This window comes from Coregonus clupeaformis, chromosome 12 (assembly GCF_020615455.1).
Source record: "Coregonus clupeaformis isolate EN_2021a chromosome 12, ASM2061545v1, whole genome shotgun sequence".
Classification (NCBI taxonomy): domain Eukaryota; kingdom Metazoa; phylum Chordata; class Actinopteri; order Salmoniformes; family Salmonidae; genus Coregonus; species Coregonus clupeaformis.
In genome coordinates, this window is record NC_059203.1 from 53,821,136 (window position 1) to 53,846,680 (window position 25,545).

The 25,545-nt window shown below is 45.2% G+C and overlaps 1 protein-coding gene across 2 annotated transcripts in view; it reads right to left on the reverse strand.

The window, feature by feature from the left end:
• The window catches only part of LOC121577679 (solute carrier family 41 member 1), a 55,661-nt gene that overhangs the window by 29,703 nt on the left and 413 nt on the right, over window positions 1-25,545 (reverse strand). For both annotated transcript variants that reach the window (XM_041891452.2, XM_041891451.2), the window contains exons 2-3: window positions 20,403-21,526; window positions 4,232-4,339 (exon numbers count right to left, since the gene is read on the reverse strand). In XM_041891452.2, the coding sequence (XP_041747386.1) occupies window positions 4,232-4,339; window positions 20,403-20,870 (576 nt within the window). In that variant the 5' untranslated portion in view covers window positions 20,871-21,526. The remainder of the gene's footprint in view (window positions 1-4,231; window positions 4,340-20,402; window positions 21,527-25,545) is intronic.

The following is a 25,545-nucleotide window of genomic DNA, read 5'->3' on the forward strand; positions in this document are numbered from 1 at the left end:
TTTCTGTTTACCTGGTTAAATAAAGGTGAAATAAAAAAATTAAAAATTAAAAGTTGCTGAAGCCACAACAATGTCCCTCACTTAGGAATTACTTATTAATGTGCAATCGTTTTGTTAACAGTTTTGCATATTTTCTCAGGCTTGGTCAAGTTGTTTACAGTAACAGTAGAAAACTTAGCCTCTAATTTTAATTAGTAACACCAACCCCAATAGTGCAACACAATAGGGGAAGGGAAAGTGGCAAGAGAAAGTTAGCTAACATTAGATAGGTAAACAGACACTGCATGCAGCTAGTTAGCAAAACAGAATGCACAAATAACTTGGCTGGCTAGTAAGCCTAGATTGAACAGGACACAACTGGCTGCATTTCCTAAATTTTTCATCAGATGTTGTTAAAATGTCTTACCTCCAAACGAATCGGCAGGACTGTTTTCTCCTGCCAAGCCAATGCAATGATGTGAAACGCGATCAGGTCCCCACTTTAGTCCCTGAAAACAAATGGGGAAAAAAACTATTTGCTTCAGCTGGCTAGCAAGTTCATCATTTCATGATTTTAAAACTGCATGGGTCTTCACAATTGACACATTGCTGAATCTATGATTAGTTAGTTTAGTGTTTCATCTCTAAACAGCCGATAAGCAGGATGAAATCGCCTGCTAGCTAGCTATCGAATCCGACGTGTTAGCTAGCTTGGCAATGGGCTGATAAACACCAGTTACTCCATATTTGAATTCAAAATTCATATGAAAGTAATTTGTTGAAAATTTTAACATAATCTGGTTAATAAACAAACGTTATACTTACATTTTGAAGTTGTTCCTTATTCTTCTGGAAAATGTTATCCCAAGCGGTGACTTCTGTCTGCCATTCATTCAGATTTTTGTGTTAAATTTTCACTGCGCCGCAAGGTGTTATGGGATAGCCTACCCGGCGAAGGATACATGGGATGTCACGGATTCAGCCGAGGCTGACCCTCCTCCTTGCTCGGGCAGGCTTCGGCGTTCGTTGTCACCGGAGTACTAGCCGCTACCGATCCATGTATCTATGTTCGACTTGTTCTGTCTTTATTGGTCACACCTGTTTCCCATTATGTAGTGATGTCTTCCCTATTTAACCCTCTGTCTCACACTGTGTGTTGTGTGTGTTTGTTCATGTTTCGGCTGTCGTTAGTGTGCGGGTTTGTTCCCTCCCTGCGTGGAGGTTGATGTTCTTTCTTTTACCTTCGAGTAAAGTACGCCTTCTGATTAGCTCTGTGTCCTGCGCCTGACTTCGCCTACCGCATTACACTGACGCCTTGACAGAAGATTGGGACATGCCAATTTTGACGTCCTGCCTAGAAATTCTGCCTCAAAAGGCAGCAGCCTTATAATCGGCAACTGATGTCTCGTTAAACCATCAATACGCACTAAATTCACCCGCACAGCTGATCTGAATTGCAACCATTATTGGTGACCTCATTTCCGCTCTCTAAAAGATGATGTCGGTGTCCTGCTTGCAACAAAAGTCTTTAATGTTCGCCCTCTAGTTGGTATTTTCATCGCAACAACTTAGTCCATTTTGAACAGACTAAGGGCGATTTATCTATTTGACAGGCGTTCCGTACAATAGAAATAAAGTATTTCCTTGTTTACCACAGCAAATCTACTGTGGCAATCTACCCGACACTTGTATGAATGGAAACTAATGTTGGTGTAGCCTACTGACTTATTACTTTATTTGTTTCCTATTTATGTTATACAAGTGTCTGGTACGGTCATAAAAAAAATCAAGATTGGGGGTAAAATAACCATGGACTGTCCATATTTGAAATGTATAACTACATCAAGTCAATCAGGGGATTGAGTTTCTTGTGCCAAAAGGGCGTGGGCCGAGAATGTAGGCTTATGTGTGTGCGCTGAAGGCAGCGGCCCAAACTGCTAGACCACCCCAGGACACGATTGAACAAAATCTTGACAGTTCATTCACCTTAGGATACACTAGACCCCTCAAATTCTACTCTGGACCTCGAAGCCAGTTCCACTGCATTTTTTCATTGTTCCCCTCTATTCAGGCACTGATTTAGACCTGGGACGCCAGGTGTATGCAATTCATTATCAGGTAGAACAGACAACCAGCAGGCTCTGGACCTCGTAGGGTAAGAGTTGAATACCCCTACAAATCAAATCAAATTGTATTTGTCACATGCGCCGAATACAACAGGTATTCACCTTACAGTGAAATGCTTACTTACAAGCCCTTAACCAACAATGCAGTTTTAAGAAAGAATACCAAAAGAAAAATCACACAAAAATACAATATAAAATAATACCAAATAAAAGTAACAAATAATTAAAGCGCAGCAGTAAAAATGACAATAGCGAGGCTATATACAGGGGGTACCGGTACCGAGTCAATGTGCGGGGGCACCGGTTGCTAGACACTTGTATGTAGTAGCCTAGCGGAGACCAATATCTATATTGTGTTATTAAGCTATATAAAACGACGGTTGTTGATGTGTATGGTTGCATTTCAGATACATTTTTGTACATTTGAATGTTTGCAGTAGTAGGACCTAGGCCTAGCATTTGAGCAAGTCAGAGATAACATTATTTTGATAGCAAGCCCTGATCCCAATGACTCGACTGCCCCCCGCATGGACAGAAAGAGAACTGCTCATTTTCAGCCACTCACGAGGATCATTTGAATTTCCTGGTGCATCAGGAAAATTCTCTGCGACAAAAGAGTGATCAACTTAAGATCCAACATCTGTACCATCCAGGGGGTGTACTTGTACATCAAGCTGCCTCACGCTACAGAAACAGGAGATAGGCTCCTGCTCCTATGAGCTGTTTCGGCTCGCACTAGCCAAAGGCTACTTTAATTACTTACTTTACTTCTGGAAACATCAAACTAAACTCTCTCTCATCTGGTTTCATCAAGTTTACGCTGAATGTTTCCATGATAACTAAGACAAAGCCCCTTCATACACTGAGGTGAGTGTGAGTTAAAAGGGCAATCAGCAGTTGCTACATCCATTTTTGGACATAAATTAATGATATGTTCCCATTGATTCTTGAAGAATATTACTTATAAATGCCTCATGAGCTTAGTTAATCTGTCGTACCCCATCAGAAACCAAAATATGAGCTTGTTTTACTACAATGTTTGTAAAGAAAGTAAATGTAAACAAACACTGTATAGCATAAAATACATGGTTAAAACTGATATCATGGATGGTCAGCTCTTGCATCCATAGCTCTGTCTTTGAATTTGAGAGTGGTTACATTTCTCAAGCCCCATCCCCCCACTTTATACCAAAACAGTGGTGGGCAGCGTACTTTGTTGTTGTTTCAACTGCTGATTGCTGCTTTAAGACACCTGTGATTAGTGTTTGTTCACCTGTAGCCCACCTGCAGGCCTCTCGTCAGTCAAACTCTCTATTGTGCTCCAACAGGCTGATCATGTTGATATTAGTCATACTCAGTGGTGTAAAGTACTTAAGTAAAAATACTTTAAAGTACTACTTAAGTAGTTTTTGGGGGTATCTGTAATTTACTTTACTATTTATATTTTTGACAACTTTTACTTTTACTTCACTACATTCCTAAAGAAAATAAATGTACTTTTTACTCCATACATTTTCCCTGCCACCCAAAAGTACTTGTTACATTTTGAATGGCTAGCAGGACAGCAATATGGTCCAATTAATGCACTTCTCAAGAGAACATCCCTGGTCATCCCTACTGCCTCTGATCTGACGGACTCACTAAACACACATGCTTCGTTTGTAAATTATGTCTGAGTGTTGGAGTGTGCCCATGGCTATCCGTAAATTAAAAAAACTAGAAAATGGTGCTGTCTGGTTTGCTTAATATAGGGAATTTGAAATGATTTATACTTTTACTACTTAAGTATATTTTAGCAATTACATTTACTTGTGATACTTAAGTATATTTAAAACCAAATACTTTTAGACTTTTACTCAAGTAGTATTTTACTGGCTGACTTTCACTTTTACTTAAGTAATTTTCTATTAAGGTATCTTTACTTTTACTCAAGTATGACAATTGGGTACTTTTTCCACCACTGGTTATACTGATTTATCTGACTGGAATATTATGCAAACACTATGGTTTCTAGAGTTCCACTCTCTTCCTCCTGATGTAGAGAAATAACTGAATGCGAACACACCCCACACACACACGCACACAAGCATACATGTCCACACAAGCACCTACACACGCACACTCACCGCTGTGGACAGTCTGGAGGCCAGTGTCATCTCCAGGTTGCCCTTTAACCCCAGCAGCGCAGGGACCAGGATGAAGACCTCTGTCACCTCTGTAAACACCGTCCAGTGCTGCAACAGAAGAACACAACACACAGTTACACAACTACACACAACAACACAACACGCTGTCAACTACACAGCGTGTTCCTGCGTGATCTCAACATTTACATTCAATCAAAAATAACCTTTACTGTCTCATAAGAATTCAATTATCATGATTTACATTTTACATTTTAGTCATTTAGCAGACGCTCTTATACAGAGCGACTTACAGTTAGTGAGTGCATATATTTTTCATACTGATAAAACAGATATTGTGATGCAGTTATCACTGAGTTATTATGATACAAAATCCCATAATGGTCTCAACCCAACAGCGTTGTCACGCCCTGGCTCGGGGGACTCTTAAATGTTGAGCCAGGGTGTGGAGTTTCTGTTACATTTTCTATGCTTTTGTTCTAGATCGTTTATATCTAGGCAACCCCAAGTAATTTTTTTTGAGGGGGGCACACGGCGTGGACAACGGGGCTGCTGGAGGCAGCTACAGGGCGAATTGGCGGACTAGGAGAGGAGGCCACCAGGTTTGGGGGGCTGGAAGGGTGGTTGGCGGAGCCTAGAGGTAGAGCAGAGCCAACTCCCCGTACTCAGGCTAGGCAGCGTGAGACTGGGCAGGTTCCGTGTTATGCGGAGCCACGTACTGTGCCGCGAGTGTTCCGGCACAGTCCTGTACGTCCTGTGTTAGCACCACGCACGTGTCGTGCTAAGGTGGGCATGCAGCCAGGACGGAGTGTGCCGGCTCAACGCTCGTGGCCTCCAGTACCCCTCCTCGGTCCCGGATATCCTGCGCCAGTGCCACGTGCTGTAGTGCCAGTACGAGTGCACAGCCCTGTACGTCCTGTGCTGATGCCTCACACAGATTGTGTGGAAATAGGCATTCAGCCAGGACGGGTTGTGTCAGCTCTCCGCTCCAGACCTCCAGTCCGTCTCCACAGTCCAGCCCGGCCTGTTCCTGTCCCTCGCACCAAGCCTGTGGTGCGCGTCGTCAGCCCGGTCCGGCCTGTTCCTGCTCCCCGCACCAAGCCTGTGGTGCGCGTCGCCAGCCCGGTCCGGCCTGTTCCTGCTCCCCGCACCAAGCCTGTGGTGCGCGTCGCCAGCCCGGTCCGGCCTGTTCCTGCTCCCTGCACCAAGCCAATGGTGCGCGTCGTCAGCCCGGTCCGGCCCGTTCCTGCCCCTCGCACCAAGCCAGTGGTGCGTGTCGTCAGCCCGGTCCGGCCCGTTCCTGCTCCCCGCACCAAGCCAGTGGTACGCATCGTCAGTCCGGCACGGTCCGTGCCTGTTCCACTGGTGCCTGGTCCGGCACCGGTCAGCTGCTCCACACCGGAGCCAGAGCAATCCGCTCCACCGGTGTCCAGTCCAGCTCCGGCCAGCGGGGCCAGACCAGACCAGGGGCGCTACGGGGGGGTAGAGAGAGAGTGGTGGTCACGCCCGGAGCCGAATGCCCACACGGCCCCTACCCCGTTGTGTTGGTGTGGCGCGGTCGCAGTCCGCGCCTTTGGGGGGGGGGGTACTGTCACGCCCTGGCTCGGGGGACTCTTAAATGTTGAGCCAGGGTGTGGAGTTTCTGTTACATTTTCTATGCTTTTGTTCTAGATCATTTATATCTATGTTGGCCAGGGTGGTTCCCAATCAGAGACAGCTGTAGCTCGATGTCTCTGATTGGGGACCATACTTAGGCAGCCTGTTTGGCACTAGTATTTTGTGAGATCTTGTTCCGTAGGGTTTTGTGTTTAACCTAGGACTTCACGTATCGTTTGGTTGATTGTTTTGGTTCGTGTGTGTACACAAATAAAGAATGTACGCTTATCACGCTGCGCCTTGGTCTGCTTCATCTGTCGACGATCGTGACAAGCGTATCATATTGGGCATTGCTGAGGTCGACAATGTCTTGCTGACATTGAGTTTCATATCGATTCAGTCTGAAACCTGATCTCTGCCTTATCTCAGTGATATTCTATCTGTCCAGACCGTGTTGGGATCATAATCAGATTTACTCTGGAGAGGAGCAAGGTCATTTTGACCTCACACTGTATCCATTCACCACCCTCTTTCTGCCACTTCTCTCTCCCTCTCTTCTCTAAACATCCACCCGCTCCTTATCCCTCTCCTTCTCTCTCCACTTGCCTTTTCTCTCTTCCCCTGCCATTTATCTCTGTTCTCCCTGTCCTCAACAACACTATAATAAAACACTGTAACAAGAGGACATTTTATTGATCACCTTTCATACAGTACTTGCAGCCCACATTGTTTTTACTGTAACCCTCCATCTGCCTGCTAGCTCTCGTGCTGAGTCAGAGAGCTAGCAGGCAGATTGGCACAGAGGAAGAGAGTATTTAATACTCTCTGCCTCTGTTCCAGTTACCATAGACTCTCCACAGTAAATGACTTAGTCAGGGACAAAGTCAGCCAGGAGCAAGGCCAGCTAAATCTAAAGGGTAATTTAGATATGCTGTATGGCCTGTGATGGGAGACATCAGAGAAAATGAATAAATTACACACACACAACTACACACACTCACGCAGCTCAGTTGCTGTAGAATCAAATGGAAATTCACAGTTGATGACTCTGTGGTCCTGGAGCTGATTACAGGGCCACTTTGCCCCTCACTTTAGCTGTTTTCCAGCCCTTGAGATGGTCTCCATGAGTCCCTGAAATGATGACTGGGGTAAAGTGCCTCTCTGATGTTTCTCCATTAGCCCAGCGCAGTGAGTGCAGTGGCAGGAACAGCAGAGTGGGACAGAGGCTAGACTGGGCTATAAGGATGAGGATAATTTTGGGGTACATAGCTAAGGAATGACTGGGTTAGACTTACTATAAGGCTGAGGCAGTGGTACAAGCCTGGGGTTGGGGCATTAAGCTGTGGGATGAGGTTGGGGCTGGGGGATGAGGTTGGGGGGTGAGGTTGGGGCTGAGGTATAAGGCTGGTGGACATTGATCCATCAACAAAGAAGGTGTTGTCTCCAATGGAACAGTGGAGCCAAGCCAACAACACCCTCACCTCCCAACGACCAGCCCCAGTTCTGCAAACTATGTGGACAGTCAGCCAGTATCATGGTGTATCAAGAGGAAAGAAAAGGAACACAGCCCCGTTTTCCCACTGTTGCTCACATGGAGTGTTTCCTCTGGAAATGTTAGTAGCAGTGGGGGGAGGGTGTTCACGGGGCCCCCTAAAGCTGCCTAGCATATGAACACGTCGTAAGCCATGGCAAAATGCTAAATGTTTAGAATGACAGGAAATTAGCTTTAAAACTACAACATTGCAACTGGGGGTTGAGGGGGAGGGAGGAGCGTTGAGGTGGTTGGGTGATACTTGACTAGTGCAGTGTTGAGACTTGACTAGGTGAGGGGTAAGGTCTGAGGAGAAGGAATTACAAAGTTCCTAATATGTATTCCGTATCAGTGACTGGCTTGCTGTCTCTCTGAGTCTGACTAGCACTCTGTCTCGAGGACAGTGCACTGTGTTTCGTGCGCAGGCAGGTTTGGCTGCCAGAGTGGCACAAAGAGCTAAATAACCTTTAGAACGGTGTTGTACCCAAACAGAGCTAAATAACATTTAGAGCGGTGCTGTACACAGACAGATTATCGAAAGTACTGTTTGTTTGGTAGGAATACTATGATGTAAAAAAATATATTATATTTAAAAAGATTGCAGTGGGGGCAATGATTTTGCCATGGCGCAGTTCCACAGCTAAATGAATGCAGCAGAAACACTGCTCATATGAAACTGCTGTGCATATATGTACACTTCGTACAGGCAGGATTCTGAACCCAGCGGCATGCAACACCAACGCAATGTTGATGACTGTGCAGTGACACCAACGGTCGGAACACCTATGACATCACAGGCAGTAACACTGATGGCACACAGCAGTGTTTCTCCTTGATTATTTTCCTAGGGGGGAACCCCTGGGTCAATTATGCTGGTTGCTAACAACAAAAATGTTCAATTGAAATTAATTGACACTGAATGCTTTCAGGCAGACAGCCACAGATCTTGGAGGGGAAGGGGGACCATGCCTAAGTAATGTTAAAGGAAAAATAGCGTCATAGCAACTCGCATGATGTCAGTGACCTCCAATACTGACGAGTGCAAACAGAACGTTCTTGAAAGTTCTAAAGCCTCCTATGGACAAGCGGTGCCGTTCTTGTCTAATCTCTGATAATTTAACAATTTGGAGATGGCACCTGGGGTATTTGATCGGACGGGGGAATGTCAAGCCCCAGGAGAGGAAGGTTCATGCGGTACGTGACTGGCCCGTTCCACGCACCAAGACACAGGTCAAGTCCTTCCTGAGACTGGCAGGATACTATAGCCGGTTTATCCCCAACTTTGCGGCTATAGCTTCCCCCCTTACCGATCTAACCAGGGCCCACCTCCCGAAAACAGTGAAATGGACGGACGAGACAGAAGCGGCGTTCAGCCATCTGAAGGAAGCGCTGTGCTCCCATCCGGAGGAGCACCCCATCATGTACATCAGCCGAAAGCTGATACAGAGAGAAAAAATATACTCAATTGTTAAGAAAGTGTCTGGCGGTGAAGTGGGCGCTAGACACTCTCAAGTACTACCTGTTAGGTACCCACTTCACCCTGGTCACGGACCATGCTCCCCTGGTTTCCCCTGGCCAGGGGAAGACACAAACGATCAGGTCACCAGGTGGTTCTTGTCCCTTCAACGCTTCTCTTTTTCTGTTGTGCACAGGTCAGGGGCGAAGCATGGAAACGTAGATGCCCTATTGAGAAGGGAAACAGACGTTTGGTTTCCGCCAGGCATTACTGGAACCATGTCGTCCAAAAAGTTATAATTTTGAATCATCTGTCCATAGAACGTTCTTCCAAGAGTCTTGATGATCATCCAGGTGCTTTTTGACAAACTTGAGTCAACTTTTTGGACGAGATGGGTCCCATTATGCCTGGCGAAAACCAAACACTGCATTCCACAGTAAGAACATCATACCAAAGGTCAAGCATGGTGGTGGTGGTGTGATGGTTTGGGGATGCTTTGCTGCCTCAGGACCTGGACGACAGAAAATTAAAGTTTAAAGCAAATATAGTGGCAATAAAGAGATCAGGGAAGGAGGCGAGGAAAGGCAGCCATGAAGCACAGCCGCGAGCTGCCCAGTGACACAAGCCTACAAGACGAGCTAAATCACTTCTATGCTCGCTTCGAGGCAAGCAACACTGAAGCATGCATGAGAGCATCAGCTGTTCCGGATGACTATGTGATCATGCTCTCCGTAGCCGATGTGAGCAAGACTTTTAAGCAGGTCAACATTCACAAGGCCGCAGGGCCAGACGGATTACCAGGATGTGTACTCCGAGCATGCGCTGACCAACTGGCAAGTGTCTTCACTGACATTTTCAACATGTCCCTGACTGAGTCTGTAATACCAACATGTTTCAAGCAGACCACCATAGTCCCTGTGCCCAAGAACACTAAGATAACCTGCCTAAATGACTACCGACCCGTAGCACTCACGTCTGTAGCCATGAAGTTCTTTGAAAGGCTGGTCATGGCTCACATCAACACCATTATCCCAGAAACACCAGACCCACTCCAATTTGCATACCACCCCAATGGATCCACAGATTATGCAATCTTTATTGCACTCCCACATGGACAACAATAACACCTACAGTTGAAGTCGGAAGTTTACATACACCTTAGCCAAATACATTTAAACTCAGTTTTTCACAATTCCTGACATTTAATCCTTGTAGAAATTCCTTGTCTTAGGTCAGTTAGGATCACCACTTTATTTTAAGAACGTGAAATGTCAGAATAATAGTAGAGAAAATGATTTATTTTAGCTTTTATTTATTTCATCACATTCCCAGTGGGTCAGAAGTTTACATACACTCAATTAGTATTTGGTAGCATTGCCTTTAAATTGCTTAACTTGGGTCAAACGTTTCGGGTAGCCTTCCACAAGCTTCCCACAATAAGTTGGGTGAATTTTGGCCCATTCCTCCTGACAGAGCTGGTGTAACAGAGTCAGGTTTGTAGGCTTCCTTGCTCGCACACGCTTTTTTAGTTCTGCCCACAAATGTTCTATGGGATTGAGGTCAGGGCTTTGTGATGGCCACTCCAATACCTTGACTTTGTTGTCCTTAAGCCATTTTGCCACAACTTTGGAAGTATGCTTGGGGTCATTTTCCATTTGGAAGACCCATTTGCGACCAAGCTTTAACTTCCTGACTGATGTCTTTAGATGTTGCTTCAATATATCCACATAATTTTCCTTCCTCATGATGCCATCTATTTTGTGAAGTGCACCAGTCCCTCCTGCAGCAAAGCACCCCCACAGCATGATTCTGCCACCTCCATGCTTCACGGTTGGGATGGTGTTCTTCGGCTTGCAAGCAACCCCCTTTTTTCTCCAAACATAACGATGGTCATCATGGCCAAACAGTTCTATTTTTGTTTCATCAGACCTGAGGACATTTCTCCAAAAAGTAAGATCTTTGTCCCCATGTGCAGTTGCAAACCATAGTCTGGCTTTTTTATGGCGGTTTTGGAGCAGTGGCTTCTTCCTTACTGAGCGGCCTTTCAGGTTATGTCGATATAGGACTCGTTTTACTGTGGATATAGATACTTTTGTACCTGTTTCCTCCAGCATCTTCACAGGGTCCTTTGCTGTTATTCTGGGATTGATTTGCACTTTTCGCACCAAAGTACGTTCATCTCTAGGAGACAGAACGCATCTCCTTCCTGAGCGGTATGACAGCTGCGTTGTCCCATGGTGTTTATACTTGCATACTATTGTTTGTACAGATGAACGTGGTACCTTCAGGTGTTTGGAAATTGCTCCCAAGGATGAACCAGACTTGTGGAGGTCTACAATTTTTTTTCTGAGGTCTTGGCTGATTTCTTTTGATTTTCCCATGATGTCAAGCAAAGAAGCACTGAGTTTGAAGGTAGGCCTTGAAACACATCCACAGGTACACCTCCAATTGACTCAAATGATGTCAATTAGCCTATCAGAAGCTTCTACATCCATGACATCATTTCCTGGAATTGTCCAAGCTGTTTAAAGGCACAGTCAACTTAGTGTATGTAAACTTCTGACCCACTGGAATTGTGATACAGTGAATCATAAGTGAAATAATCTGTCTGTAAACGATTGTTGGAAAAATTACGTAGTTGTCCTAACAAGAAATGTGTGGAATGGTTGAAAAACGAGTTTTAGTGACTCCAACCTACAGTGGGGAGAACAAGTATTTGATACACTGCTGATTTTGCAGGTTTTCCTACTTACAAAGCATGTAGAGGTCTGTAATTTTTATCATAGGTACACTTCAACTGTAAGAGACGGGATCTAAAACCAAAATCCAGAAAATCACATTGTATGATTTTTAAGTAATTCATTTGCATTTTATTGCATGACATAAGTATTTGATACATCAGAAAAGCAGAACTTAATATTTGGTAGAGAAAGCTTTGTTTGCAATTACAGAGATCATACGTTTCCTGTAGGTCTTGACCAGGTTTGCACACACTGCAGCAGGGATTTTGGCCCACTCCTCCATACAGACCTTCTCCAGATCCTTCAGGTTTCGGGGCTGTCGCTGGGCAATACGGACTTTCAGCTCCCTCCAAAGATGTTCTATTGGGTTCAGGTCTGGAGACTGGCTAGGCCACTCCAGGACCTTGAGATGCTTCTTACGGAGCCACTCCTTAGTTGCCCTGGCTGTTTGTTTCGGGTCGTTGTCTTGCTGGAAGACCCACCCACGACCCATCTTCAATGCTCTTACTGAGGGAAGGAGGTTGTTGGCCAAGATCTCGCGATACATGGCCCCATCCATCCTCCCCTCAATACGGTGCAGTCGTCCTGTCCCCTTTGCAGAAAAGCATCCCCAAAGAATGATGTTTCCACCTCCATGCTTCACGGTTGGGATGGTGTTCTTGGGGTTATACTCATTTTTGTCTCATCAGACCACATGGCCTTCTCCCATTCCTCCTCTGGATCATACAGATGGTCATTGGCAAACTTCAGACGGGCCTGGACATGCGCTGGCTTGAGCAGCGGGACCTTGCGTGCGCTGCAGGATTTTAATCCATGACGGCGTAGTGTGTTACTAATGGTTTTCTTTGAGACTGTGGTCCCAGCTCTCTTCAGGTCATTGACCAGGTCCTGCCGTGTAGTTCTGGGCTGATCCCTCACCTTCCTCATGATCATTCATGCCCCACGAGGTGAGATCTTGCATGGAGCCCCAGACCGAGGGTGATTGACCGTCATCTTGAACTTCTTCCATTTTCTAATAATTGCGCCAACAGTTGTTGCCTTCTCACCAAGCTGCTTGCCTATTGTCCTGTAGCCCATCCCAGCCTTGTGCAGGTCTACAATTTTATCCCTGATGTCCTTACACAGCTCTCTGGTCTTGGCCATTGTGGAGAGGTTGGAGTCTGTTTGATTGAGTGTGTGAACAGGTGTCGTTTATACAGGTAACGAGTTCAAACAGGTGCAGTTAATACAGGTAATGAGTGGAGAACAGGAGGGCTTCTTAAAGAAAAACTAACAGGTCTGTGAGAGCCGGAATTCTTACTGGTTGGTAGGTGATCAAATACTTATGTCATGCAATAAAATGCAAATGTATTACTTAAAAATCATACAATGTGATTTTCTGGATTTTTGTTTTAGATTCCGTCTCTCACTGTTGAAGTGTACCTATGATAACAATTACAGATCTCTACATGCTTTGTAAGTAGGAAAACCTGCAAAATCGGCAGTGTATCAAATACTTGTTCTCCCCACTGTAATTGTATGTAAACTTCCGACTTCAACTGTACGTGAGAATGCTATTCATTGACTATAGCTCAGCGTTCAACAGCATAGTGCCCTCAAAGCTCATCACTAAGCTAAGGACCCTCGGACTAAACACCTCCCGCTGCAACTGGATCCTGGACTTCCTGACGGGCCACCGCCAGGTGGTAAGGGTAGGTAACAACACATCTGCCACGCTGATCCTCAACACGTGGGCCCCTCAGAGGTGCGTGCTCAGTCCCCTCCTGTACTCCCTGTTCACCCATGGCCAGGCACGACTCCAACACCATCATTAAGTTTGCCGACGACACAACACTGGTAGGCCTAATCACCGACAACGATGAGACAGCCTATAGGGAGGAGGTCAGAGACCTGGCCGTGTGGTGCCAGGATAACAACCTCTCCCTCAACGTGATCAAGACAAAGGAGATGATTGTGGACTACAGGGGAAAAAAGAGGACTGAGCACACCCCCATTCTCATCAACGGGGCTGTAGTGGAACAGGATGAACGCTTCAAGTTCCTTGGGGTCCACATCACCAACAAACTATCATGGTCCAAACACACCAAGACAGTCGTGAAGATGGCAAAACAAAGCCTATTCCCCCTCAGGAGACTGAAAAGATTTGGCATGGGTCCTCAGATCCTCAAAAAGTTATACAGCTGCACCATCAAGAGCATCCTGACTGGTTGCATCACCGCCTGGTATGGCAACTGCTCGGCCTCCGACTGCAAGGCACTACAGAGGGTAGTGCGTACATCACTGGGGCCAAGCTTCCTGCCATCCTGGACCAGGCGGTGTCAGAGGAAGGCCCTAAAAATTGTCAAAGACTCCAGCCACCCTAGTCATAGACTGTTCTCTTTGCTACCGCACGGCAAGCGGTACCGGAGCGCCAAGTCTATGTCCAAAAGGCTTCTTAAAAGCTTCTACCCCCAACCCATAAGACTCCTGAACAGCTAATCATGGCTACCCAGACTATTTGCATTGCCCCCCACTCCCTCTTTTATGCTGCTACTACTCTGTTTATTATTTATGCATAGTCACTTTAACTCTACCCACATGTACATATTACCTCAATTACCTCGACTAACCGGTGCACCCGCACATTGACTCTGAACCGGTACCACCTGTATATAGCCTCCCTACTGTTATTTTATTTTACTGCTGCTCTTTAATTATTTGCTATTTTTTACTTAACACTTTTTTTATTTTCTTAAAAACTGCATTGTTTGTTAAGGGCTTGTAAGTAAGCATTTCACTGTATGTTCTACACCTGTTGTATTCGGCGCATGTGGCAAATACAATTTGATTTGATTTGAACGAGACAGCAATTGTTGTCATTCATGATAGTTTACAACGCATTTGGAAAGTATTCAGACTCCTTGACTGTTTCCACATTTTGTTACATTATAGCCTTATTCTAAAATGGCTTAAATTATTTTTTTCCCCTCGTCAATCTACACACAATACCCTCATAATGACAAAGCAAGAACAGGTTTTTAAAAATGTTTGCAAATGTATTAAAAAATGTAATTATTAAATATCACATTTACATAAGTATTCAGACCCTTTACTCAGTACTTTGTTGAAGCACCTTTGGCAGTGATTACAGCCTCAAGTCTTTGGAGAGTTTCTCCCATTCTTCTCTGCAGATCCTCTCAAGCTCTGTCAGGTTGGATGGGGAACGTCGCTGCACAGCTATTTTCAGGTCTCTCCAGAGATGTTCGATCGGGTTCATGTCCGGGCTCTGGCTGGGCCACTCAAGGACATTCAGAGACTTGTCCCGAAGCCACTCCTGCGTTGTCTTGGCTGTGTGCTTAGGGTCGTTGTCCTGTTGGAAGGTGAACCACTCAAGTTGTAGAAACATCTTAAGGATGATCAATGGAAACAGGATGCACCTGAGCTCAATTTCGAGTCTCATAGCAAAGTGTCTGAATACTTATGTCAATAATGTATTTCTGTTTTTTATTTGTAATACATTTGCAAACATTTCTAAAAACCTGTTTTCGCTTTGTTATTATGGGGTATTGTGTATAGATTGATGAGGGAAACAAATAATTTAATCAATTTTAGAATAAGGCTGTAACAAAATGTGGAAGTAGTCAAGGGGTCTGAATAGTTTCCGAATGCACTGTATGTGATAAGAGCCTAGCAAATCATCAAAATGTCCTCCCATGGGTGTAGAGGGTTGGCTGTTGTCAGGCTTTTGTGTTAATTATGAATTCCTGTTTCCTGTATTTTTAGATTGTTTGTCTGTTGTTGAGGCGCTGAGGCTAAACCAATGTCTCGCCTCGCGGTTTTATTTTGGTCATCTGCACATCATCCGATGCCACAGTGTGGGGCAGACAGACAGACGGATGACAGACAGATAAACAGATAGGAGAAATCATACAAAGCAACAGACAAACAAGTTACCCCACATTTTAACACTATCTAATCTGTGAATGTCAATCAACTGTGGCTGAGACACTATCTGGGGTGGGATGTTCTCTCTCTCTCTCTACTGGAAGCATGTCCAGCCTTCCAGACAAACATCAAAACAACCATTGCACCTGTCTTGACCTTTGACATTCGTAGGAATGTAAACACATAAATCAAATCTAACAAAGACCAAATCTGTGACCTGTCCTCTCACTGACCTACAGTAAGTGTCCATTTCAGAGGGTGTGAAAGTGTCCATTTCAGAGGACCATTTCAGCAGGCCCACTGCTCCTGTGGTTTGGGATTGACCGACAGTATTGGGACACTGCGTCCTTAGGTTTGGTATGACAGACAGTACTGGAACACTGTGACCTCAGGTTTGGGATTGACAGACAGTATTGGGACACTGCCCTTCAATGTCAGCTACAGTCCCTTCCTTCTCAATACTGTCCTGTGTTGTCTTTCCTGTGTGACATTGTAGGAATTGGGCCAGAGACAGGGTGTGTGTGTGTGTGTAGTGAGGAGGAAACTAAGGGAAGTGAAATAGGTGGGTCACATTTCACACAGACATAATAGAGAAAGCTGTGGAGAACGCGTACATGCATCACCCTGGAGAGAGAGAGAAAGAGAGAGCGAGAGTGAGAGAGAGCAGGGTAATTGCCTCCTGCAAGGGCAGAAGGGGGTTAGCTGAGTTAGCAGTTAGCACATGTCAGGGGAGGGGAATTAGAATGTGATAGAACCTACTAGACAGGCTTCTAGAATCATTCACTATATTGACGACATTGTCATGATCTATTATTTATCTTCACAGGAAATGATATCACTGTCTATTTTCTTTATCATCATAGCTGTTGTTATTAAGTGTTTAACAGGGTGGAAATAATTCAGTATTTAGCAGGGAAGTTCAGAGAAGTACAGATGAATCAGCACGCTATGATTGAATGAGAGAGGTAGACCGACAGGGAAAGAAAGAACGTCCTGGTTAGAGAATATGAGTAACAGCACACAAGAGTGCAGGCTATTAACCACAGTGAGGCACTAATCTGTCTTTATAACAACAGTTATAACCCCAGAACCAGTGGTTGGTGGTCTCTCTCTCTCTCTCTCTCTCTCTCTCTCTCTCTCTCTCTCTCTCTCTCTCTCTCTCTCTCTCTCTCTCTCTCTCTCTCTCTCTCTCTCTCTCTCTCTCTCTCTCTCTCTCTCTCTCTCTCTCTCTCTCTCTCTCTCTCTCTCTCTCTCTCTCTCTCTCTCTCTCTCTCTCTCTCTCTCTCTCTCTCTCTCTCTCTCTCTCTCTCTCTCTCTCTCTCTCTCTCTCTCTCTCTCTCTCTCTCTCTCTCTCTCTCTCTCTCTCTCTCTCTCTCTCTCTCTCTCTCTCTCTCTCTCTCTCTCTCTCTCTCTCTCTCTCTCTCTCTCTCTCTCTCTCTCTCTCTCTCTCTCTCTCTCTCTCTCTCTCTCTCTCTCTCTCTCTCTCTCTCTCTCTCTCTCTCTCTCTCTCTCTCTCATATGTTGGCATCAAAATCGGCAGTCAGTGCCAGCACTTACCAGACACCTCCATCTTTATCTGTAGCAGAGGCTGACCTTCAATAAATATATGACCTGTCAGCCACCCAGGCCATGCGCACACACACACACACGGAACCAACACACATATCCACATATTATAATATACTGAATATCCATACCCAGTTTACACCAGGCAATGCAACAGTAAAGTGGGAAGTAGAGTAATTACATTAAATTGTTTCCCCTGTGGCTCTCAGAACCCAGCAGTACTCTGGCTGTAGACTGTTGTTTGTCTCCTTTGGGTTACAGTCAGCTACAGTGGCTGAAATGAACACTATACTTTACAGCTGCATGCACATACTATACTCTGTTCTATTATATGGTGTGTTATTCTATTATGTTCTGCTCAGCTCTATTCTATCAGAAAATAGAACCATGAGGATCTACTTACAGTTTAAGTCGGAAGTTTACATACACTTAGGTTGGAGTCATTAAAACTCGTTTTTCAACCACTCCACAAATTTCTTGTTAATAAACTATAGTTTTGGCAAGTCGGTTAGGACATCTACTTTGTGCATGACACAAGTAATTTTTCCAACAATTGTTTACAGACAGATTATTTCACTTATAATTCACTGTATCACAATTCCAGTGGGTCAGAAGTTTACATACACTAAATTGACTGAGCCTTTAAACAGCTTGGAAAATTCCAGAAAATCATGGCTTTAGAAGCTTCTGATAGGCTAATTGACATCATTTGAGTCAATTGGAGGTGTACCTGTGGATGTATTTCAAGGCCTACCATCAAACTCAGTGCCTCTTTGCTTGACATCATGGGAAAATCAAAAGAAATCAGCCAAGACCTCAGAAAAAAAATGGTAGACCTCCACAAGTCTGGTTCATCCTTGGGAGCAATTTCCAAATGCCTGAAGGTAACACGTTCATCTGTACAAACAATAGTACGCAAGTATAAATACCATGGGACCACGCGGTCGTCATACTGCTCAGGAAGGAGATGCGTTCTGTCTCTTAGAGATGAACGTACTTTGGTGCAAAAAGTGCAAATCAATCCCAGAACAACAGCAAAGGACCTTGTGAAGATGCTGGAGGAAATATGTACAAAAGTATCTATATCCACAGTAAAACTAGTCCTATATCGACATAACCTGAAAGGTCGCTCAGCAAGGAAGAAGCCACTGCTCCAAAACTGCCATAAAAAAGCCAGACTACGGTTTGCAACTGCACATGGGGACAAAGATCTTACTTTTTGGAGAAATGTCCTCTGGTCTGATGAAACAAAAAAAGAACTGTTTGGCCATAATGACCATCGTTATGTTTGGAGGAAAAAGGGGGTACTTGCAAGCCAAAGAACACCATCCCAATCGTGTAGCATGGGGGTGGCAGAATCATGCTGTGGGGGTGCTTTGCTGCAGGAGGGACTGGTGCACTTCACAAAATAGATGGCATCATGAGGAAGGAAAATTATGTGGATATATTGAAGCAACATCTCAAGACATCAGTCAGGAAGTTAAAGCTTGGTCGCAAATGGGTCTTCCAAATGGACAACGACCCCAAGCATACTTCCAAAGTTGTGGCAAAATGGCTTAAGGACAACAAAGTCAAGGTATTTGAGTGGCCATCACAATGCCCTGACCTCAATCCTATAGAACATTTGTGGGCAGAACTGAAAAAGCGTGTGCGAGCAAGGAGGCCTATAAACCTGACTCAGTTACACCAGCTCTGTCAGGAGGAATGGGCCAAAATTCACCCAACTTATTGTGGGAAGCTTGTGGAAGGCTACCCAAAGCATTTGACCCAAGTTAAACAATTTAAAGGCAATGATACCAAATACTAACTGAGTGTATGTAAACTTCTGACCCACTGGGAATGTGATGAAAGAAATAAAAGCTGAAATAAATCATTCTCTCTACTATTATTCTGACATTTCACATTCTTAAAATAAAGTGGTGATCCTAACTGACCAAAGACAGGGAATTTTTACCAGGATTAAATGTCAGGAATTGTGAAAAACTGAGTTTAAATGTATTTGGCTAAGGTGTATGTAAACTTCCGACTTCAACTGTATGTGTTTGAGTCTCTGTCTCAGCAGTATTCACAGATATGTCAGATAAATAAACAGATAAGTCTTAATGTAACTGTCCAGCTGTCCTCTTTCTACCCCCCTCCACCCCTACTCCCCTCCCAAGAACGGAGTGTGTACCAACATGTGCCAGACGAGGGGTGAAGGGGTAACCGGCCATTTACAATATATACAAGCAGCACTCGCTTAGCCACGCTAGCCTCGCCCTCATGTGTGTGCTTTCAAACTAGGGATTTTGTGGCTAATTGAGGTAAGACAGTAATTCTGCTCATAGATTATGCATGTATGAAGAACACTTTGACACATCCAGCCCAAAGTGGGAGGTTTAAAAAATACTTAGTCGTCGCAAAAGTACCGGAGCATGTCTTAACAACATGACTGAAAAAATAGGCTGAAGACTGGGTCCTTATTGTCTTTAACGGGACTGAGGTGAGTAGAGGGTGGAGGGTGGAGGAGGTAGCATAAACACATTACAGTACAGCTCCTGACACAAGCAAGGCCTAGTGTTGTCTGTAGCCTACAGGTGGAACATTACTCAATGCCTCAACATTCTGTTTCTGAGTCCATACTGGAGAACACAGACGTTCCATTATATTGACCAGATACTCCATTGGCCGCTCTAACAAGGAAAATAAATGTCTTCAAAAATGGAAGGCAGTCGGGAGGAAACAAGTTCAGATGGGACCATTCTAGCAAATGAGAGGGCAGATAAGCGTGTGAACAACCACAATGGTCCTTGCAATCCAGTATCCTTGGGACATCCCTACCCCATTGAAGTTTAAATGTAAAAAGGTTAATGTACCAGTTAAAGTTAGGGTCAGGTAAGGGTTATGGTTAGGGTAGGGGTTAAGGTTAGGATTAGGGTAGTGACGTCCCAAGGATTCTGGATTGCACTAACAGGCACAACTCTGAAATCAAGTGGTTTTTCTCAAAGTTGCTGGGATGTCACGTGTCCTACTTATATCGGTACACTCTTTAACAACCTAAGCATTAAAACACCTCTATTCGATCAAATAAACCTCACATAGCAAATAAGCCTTAGATTTCTTGCTGGCCAAATTCGACACTCATTGACCTCAATACAAAAACTCCTTGCTTGGTGAGCGGAAAAACCCCACCTGCAGGAGAAGCCAGAATTGAGGCTGAGTTATCCCTCTCGCTTCGCCTCTTCCTCTCTGTGCAGAATCAAATAGAATCAATAGGTTCAGGAGTTTTGGTCTGACGACCATGTGACCTGTCACCTGACCTGAAATAAATTGGTGTGAATCAAAACAGTTTCTCCTCACCTGAACAATGTCCAGCACCATGCCCGCCGCCACCGTCCCGAACCCGGCCAGCAGGAACGGCAAGACCACCTGGAGGCCGATGGAGAAGGAGGTTTCTTTTAGCGGCGCTGGTGGCTCTGGGCTCTGGTCGGTGCTTATGTCATCGCTCTCGTTGCTCTGGCTGGCGTTCTCCAGGAGAGCATCCTCCTCGCGCTGGCCCTTGGCATTCGCCCGGCAGTCTATCACCACTATCTCCCGGCCTTCATCTCCTGGTTCACCAGACCTGTCCGTGAAGGATGTCACTTCCGTGAGCTCGTACTCGCCCCTCTCCTCCGGTCTCATCACCTCGGGGTCGTCAGTGAGGATAGCCGGGTGAACGGAGCCGTTGGAGTGGAGGTACACTGGTGGCACCACCTTCTTCATTTCTATCGCCCCGGATGACATGTCGGTGTCCGACGGTTTGTCTTGCTCTTTCGACCAAAGTACCATGCGGAAGCTTTTGGGGACAGTAAACTGAATTACAAATATACGCTATGGCTAAAAGCTGTGGGATGTTTGAGTTTAGATTTCCCTTGATCGGTTTTTAATAACCTGATCTCAGGTGTGGTCATGAACACAAAATAATGTGGTAAAAAACGTTTTGAAGGCACAACTAGGCTACTGCAAAGGCAGGTGTGCGTAGCTGCTCTCCCCCAGGCATGTGTGAGATCTTGCCGGTGCTTTGGGAGAAGCTGGAGTATGTTCTCCATTCACTGCATGCGCACGGTAGACAGATGTATAGAAGAATGAAACACAATTATATATTTGTTAAAGACAGCAAAACAAACGAACAAACCAATTGTTATCTGGTCAACAACGACTGGTAACCAAAAAGTCTTGAAAAGTTGGTATGGAAAAGTACATGAAATATTGCAGGTCCAGCTAGTAGCCTGAAGTTCTTTTCAGAAAGTCATCCAGTCCTGCACGCGCTCTGATGGTCCTTTCAGACTAGCTCGCGCTAGTCGGTGTCCTGGGCTGGGAAGGTCTCACCTTTCACCAAGTGGCTATTTTATGAGGAGTATTTAAAGGTCTGCAGCACACGGATAGAGTTACGGAGCTGCACTGCGGGAGAGTACTTCTCCTCCAGCGCTCTGGCTGCTGTTTACCTGAAAGAGAAGAAAATTATAAATAAAATAAAATTGTATTTGCCACATGCGCCGAATACAACAGGTGTAGACATTACAGTGAAATGCTTACTTACCAACAATTTTCTTTTTTTATAACAAATTTAATAAAAAATGTGTTAAGTAAAAAATAGTGAAGTAAAAGATAAAAGCAAATAACTAAAGAGCAGCAGTAAAATAAAATAACAGTAGGGAGGCTATATACAGGGGGGTACCAGTACAGGGTCAATGTGCGGGGGCACCGGCTAGTCGAGGTAATTGAGGTAATATGTACAGTCGTGGTCAAAAGTTTTGAGAATGACACAAATACTAATTTTCACACAGTCTGCTGCCTCAGTTTTGATGATGGCAATTTGCATATACTCCAGAATGTCATGAAGAGTGATCAGATGAATTGCAATTAATTGCAAAGTCCCTCTTTGCCATGAAAATGAACTTAATCCCCAAAAAACTTTTCCACTGCATTTCAGCCCTGCCACAAAAGGACCAGCTGCCATCATGTCAGTGATTCTCTCGTTAACACAGGTGAGAGTGTTGACGAGGACAAGGCTGGAGATCACTCTGTCATGCTGATTGAGTTAGAATAACAGACTGGAAGCTTTAAAAGGAGGGTGGTGCTTGAAATCATTGTTCTTCCTCTGTTAACCATGGTTACCTGCAAGGAAACATGTGCCGTCATCATTGCTTTTTACAAAAAGGGCTTCACAGGCAAGGATATTGCTGCTAGTAAGATTGCACATAAATCAACCATTTATCGGATCATCAAGAACTTCAAGGAGAGAGGTTCAATTGTTGTGAAGAAGGCGTCAGGGCTTCCAAGAAAGTCCAGCAAGCGCCAGGACCGTCTCCTAAAGTTGATTCAGCTGTGGGATCGGGGCACCACCAGTGCAGAGCTTGTTCAGGAATGGCAGCAGGCAGGTGTGACTGCATCTGCACGCACATTGAGGCGAAGACTTTTGGAGGATGGCCTGGTGTCAAGAAGGGCAGCAAAGAAGCCACTTCTCTCCAGGAAAAACATTTTTTTACATTTTTACATTTTAGTCATTTAGCAGACGCTCTTATCCAGAGCGACTTACAGTTAGTGAATATATATATATATATATATATATATTTTTTTTTATACTGGCCCCCCGTGGGAATCGAACCCACAACCCTGGCGTTGCAAACGCCATGCTCTATCAACTGAGCTACATCCCTGCCGGCCATTCCCTCCCCTACCCTGGACGACACTGGGCCAATTGTGCGCCGCCCATGAGTCTCCCGGTCGCGGCCGGCTGCGACAGAGCCTGGATTCGAACCAGGATCTCTAGTGGCACAGTTAGCACTGCGGTGCCTTAGACCACTGCGCCACTCAGGAGTAAAAAAAAACCATCAGGGACAGACTGATATTCTGCAAAAGGTACAGGGATTGGACTGCTGAGGACTGGGGTAAAGTCATTTTCTCTGATGAATCCCCTTTCTGATTGTTTGGGGTATCCAGAAAACACCTTGTCCGGAGAAGACAAGGTGAGCGCTACCATCAGTCCTGTGTCATGCCAACAGTAAAGCATCCTGAGACCATTCATGTGTGGGGTAGCTTCTCAGCCAAGGGAGTGGGCTCACTCACAATTTTGCCTAAGAACACAGACATTAATAAAGAATGGTACCAACACATCCTCCGAGAGCAACTTCTCCCAACCATCCAAGAACAGTTTGGTGACGACCAATATCTTTTCCAGCATGATGGAGCACCTTGCCATAAGGCAAAAGTGATAACTAAGTGGCTCGGGGAACAAAACATCGTAATTTTGGGTCCATGGCCAGGAAACTCCCCAGACCTTAATCCCATTGAGAACTTGTGGTCGATCCTCAAGAGGTGGGTGGACAAACAAAAACCCACAAATTCTGACAAACTCCAAGCATTGATTATGCAAGAATGGGCTGCCATCAGTCAGGATGTGGCCCAGAAGTTAATTGACAGCATGCCAGGGCGGATTGCAGAGGTCTTGAAAAAGAAGGGTCAACACTGCAAATATTGACTCTTTGCATAAACTTAATGTAATTGCCAATAAAAGCCTTTGACACTTATGGAATGCTTGTAATTATACAAAAATATCTCATAACACTGAAGCAGCGAACTTTGTGAAGACCAATACTTGTGTCATTCTCAAAACTTTTGACCACGACTGTACATGTAGAGTTAAAGTGACTATGCATAAATAATAAACAGAGTAGCAGCAGCGTAAAAGAGGGGGATGGGGTGGGGTGGGGTGGGGGGCAGTGTAAATAGTCAGGGTAGCCATGATTAGCTGTTCAGGAGTCTTATGGCTTGGGGGTAGAAGCTGTTATGAAGCCTTTTGGACCTAGACTTGGCGCTCCGGTACCGCTTGCCGTGCGGTAGCAGAGAGAACAGTCTATGACTAGGGTGGCTGGAGTCTTTGACAATTTTTAGGGCCTTCCTCTGACACCGCCTGGTATAGAGGTCCTGGATGGCAGGAAGCTTGGCCCCAGTGATGTACTGGGCCGTACGCACTACCCTCTGTAGTGCCTTGAGGTCGGAGGCCGAGCAGTTGCCATACCAGGCGGTGATGCAACCAGTCAGGATGCTCTCGATGATGTAGCTGAATAACTTTTTGAGGATCTGAGGACCCATGCCAAATCTATTCAGTCTCCTGAGGGGGAATAGGCTTTGTCGTGCCCTCTTCACAACTGTCTTGGTGTGTATGGACCATGATAGTTTGTTGGTGATGTGGACACCAAGGAACTTGAAGCTCTCAACCTGTTCCACTACAACCCCGTCGATGAGAATGGGGGTGTGCTCAGTCCTCTTTTTTTTCCTGTAGTCCACAATCATCTCCTTTGTCTTGATCACGTGAGGGAGAGGTTGTTATCCTGGCACCACACGGCCAGGTCTCTGACCTTCTCCCTATAGGCTGTCTCATCGTTGTCGGAGATCAGGCCTACCACTGTTGTGTCGTCGGCAAACTTAATGATGGTGTTGGAGTCGTGCCTGGCCATGCAGTCATGGGTGAACAGGGAGTACAGGAGGGGACTGAGCACGCACCCCTGAGGGGCCCCCGTGTTAAGGATCAGTGTGGCAGATGTGTTGTTACCTACCCTAACTTAATAGGCTACATTTTCTGTCTCTTTCACAGGGAACATTACATCAGCTTCAGCTTTTTTTTTGTAGCCAAGCCTATAAATGCGCATTGTTGACCACAAATGGCTGCCATGGAATGGACATGGCAATACTGAATTTATTTGGTATAGGCACCGGTTGGAATAAATCTGTTTGTTGGAGAGCCCTGCCTTAGACACTCGGCTATAGCCTACCTAAATCATCCTTTACTTTCAGCGGTCTACTTCAAGCTGAGTTGACTAAGGGTAGGATATTAACCTTAAAAAAGAAGTGTGTTGCACTAACAAAACTCAACGCTTTACTCGGACTCTGTTTGGCGTTATGAAGAGGGGTCACCTATGGAAGAGTTTACAAACGGTTTCATACAGCGCCAAACATGTAAATTCCTCTGGCCGGCTACAAATATTCTGCCAATAGCCGAGGTGTAGGCTACGTCCTCTAATGCTGATTCTCCCCCCACATGTTAAGACATCAGATACGCTCCTACGTTAGTGCGCATTTGGTTTCCCCCCTGGTCCTGGTCCTGAAACAATCCTCTGTTTAGTAGTCAAGACCAATACCCCGCAGCCCAACACAGCAAAGGCGTAAATTAGTACAAGCTTGGTCGTGGGTGAATAGGGGGAAGGAACCCTTCTGTGAGTTTGTGATAATGCCAACACAACCCGATTATTGATCGTGGGGATTTTTTCTCTCCAAATTTAGTCAGCCACCCACTTGTAGCCCAGTTATGTATAATGAAATATTTCAGGCAACTGACGTGACAGCTAGATGAACCATAACATAACGGTAACATGAGCCAGGGAATATTCTCTAAAGTGGTAATGACAAAAAACTACGATTCCCTTCACAGAGAGAGAGGGGGAGAGGGGGGAGGGGGGAGAGA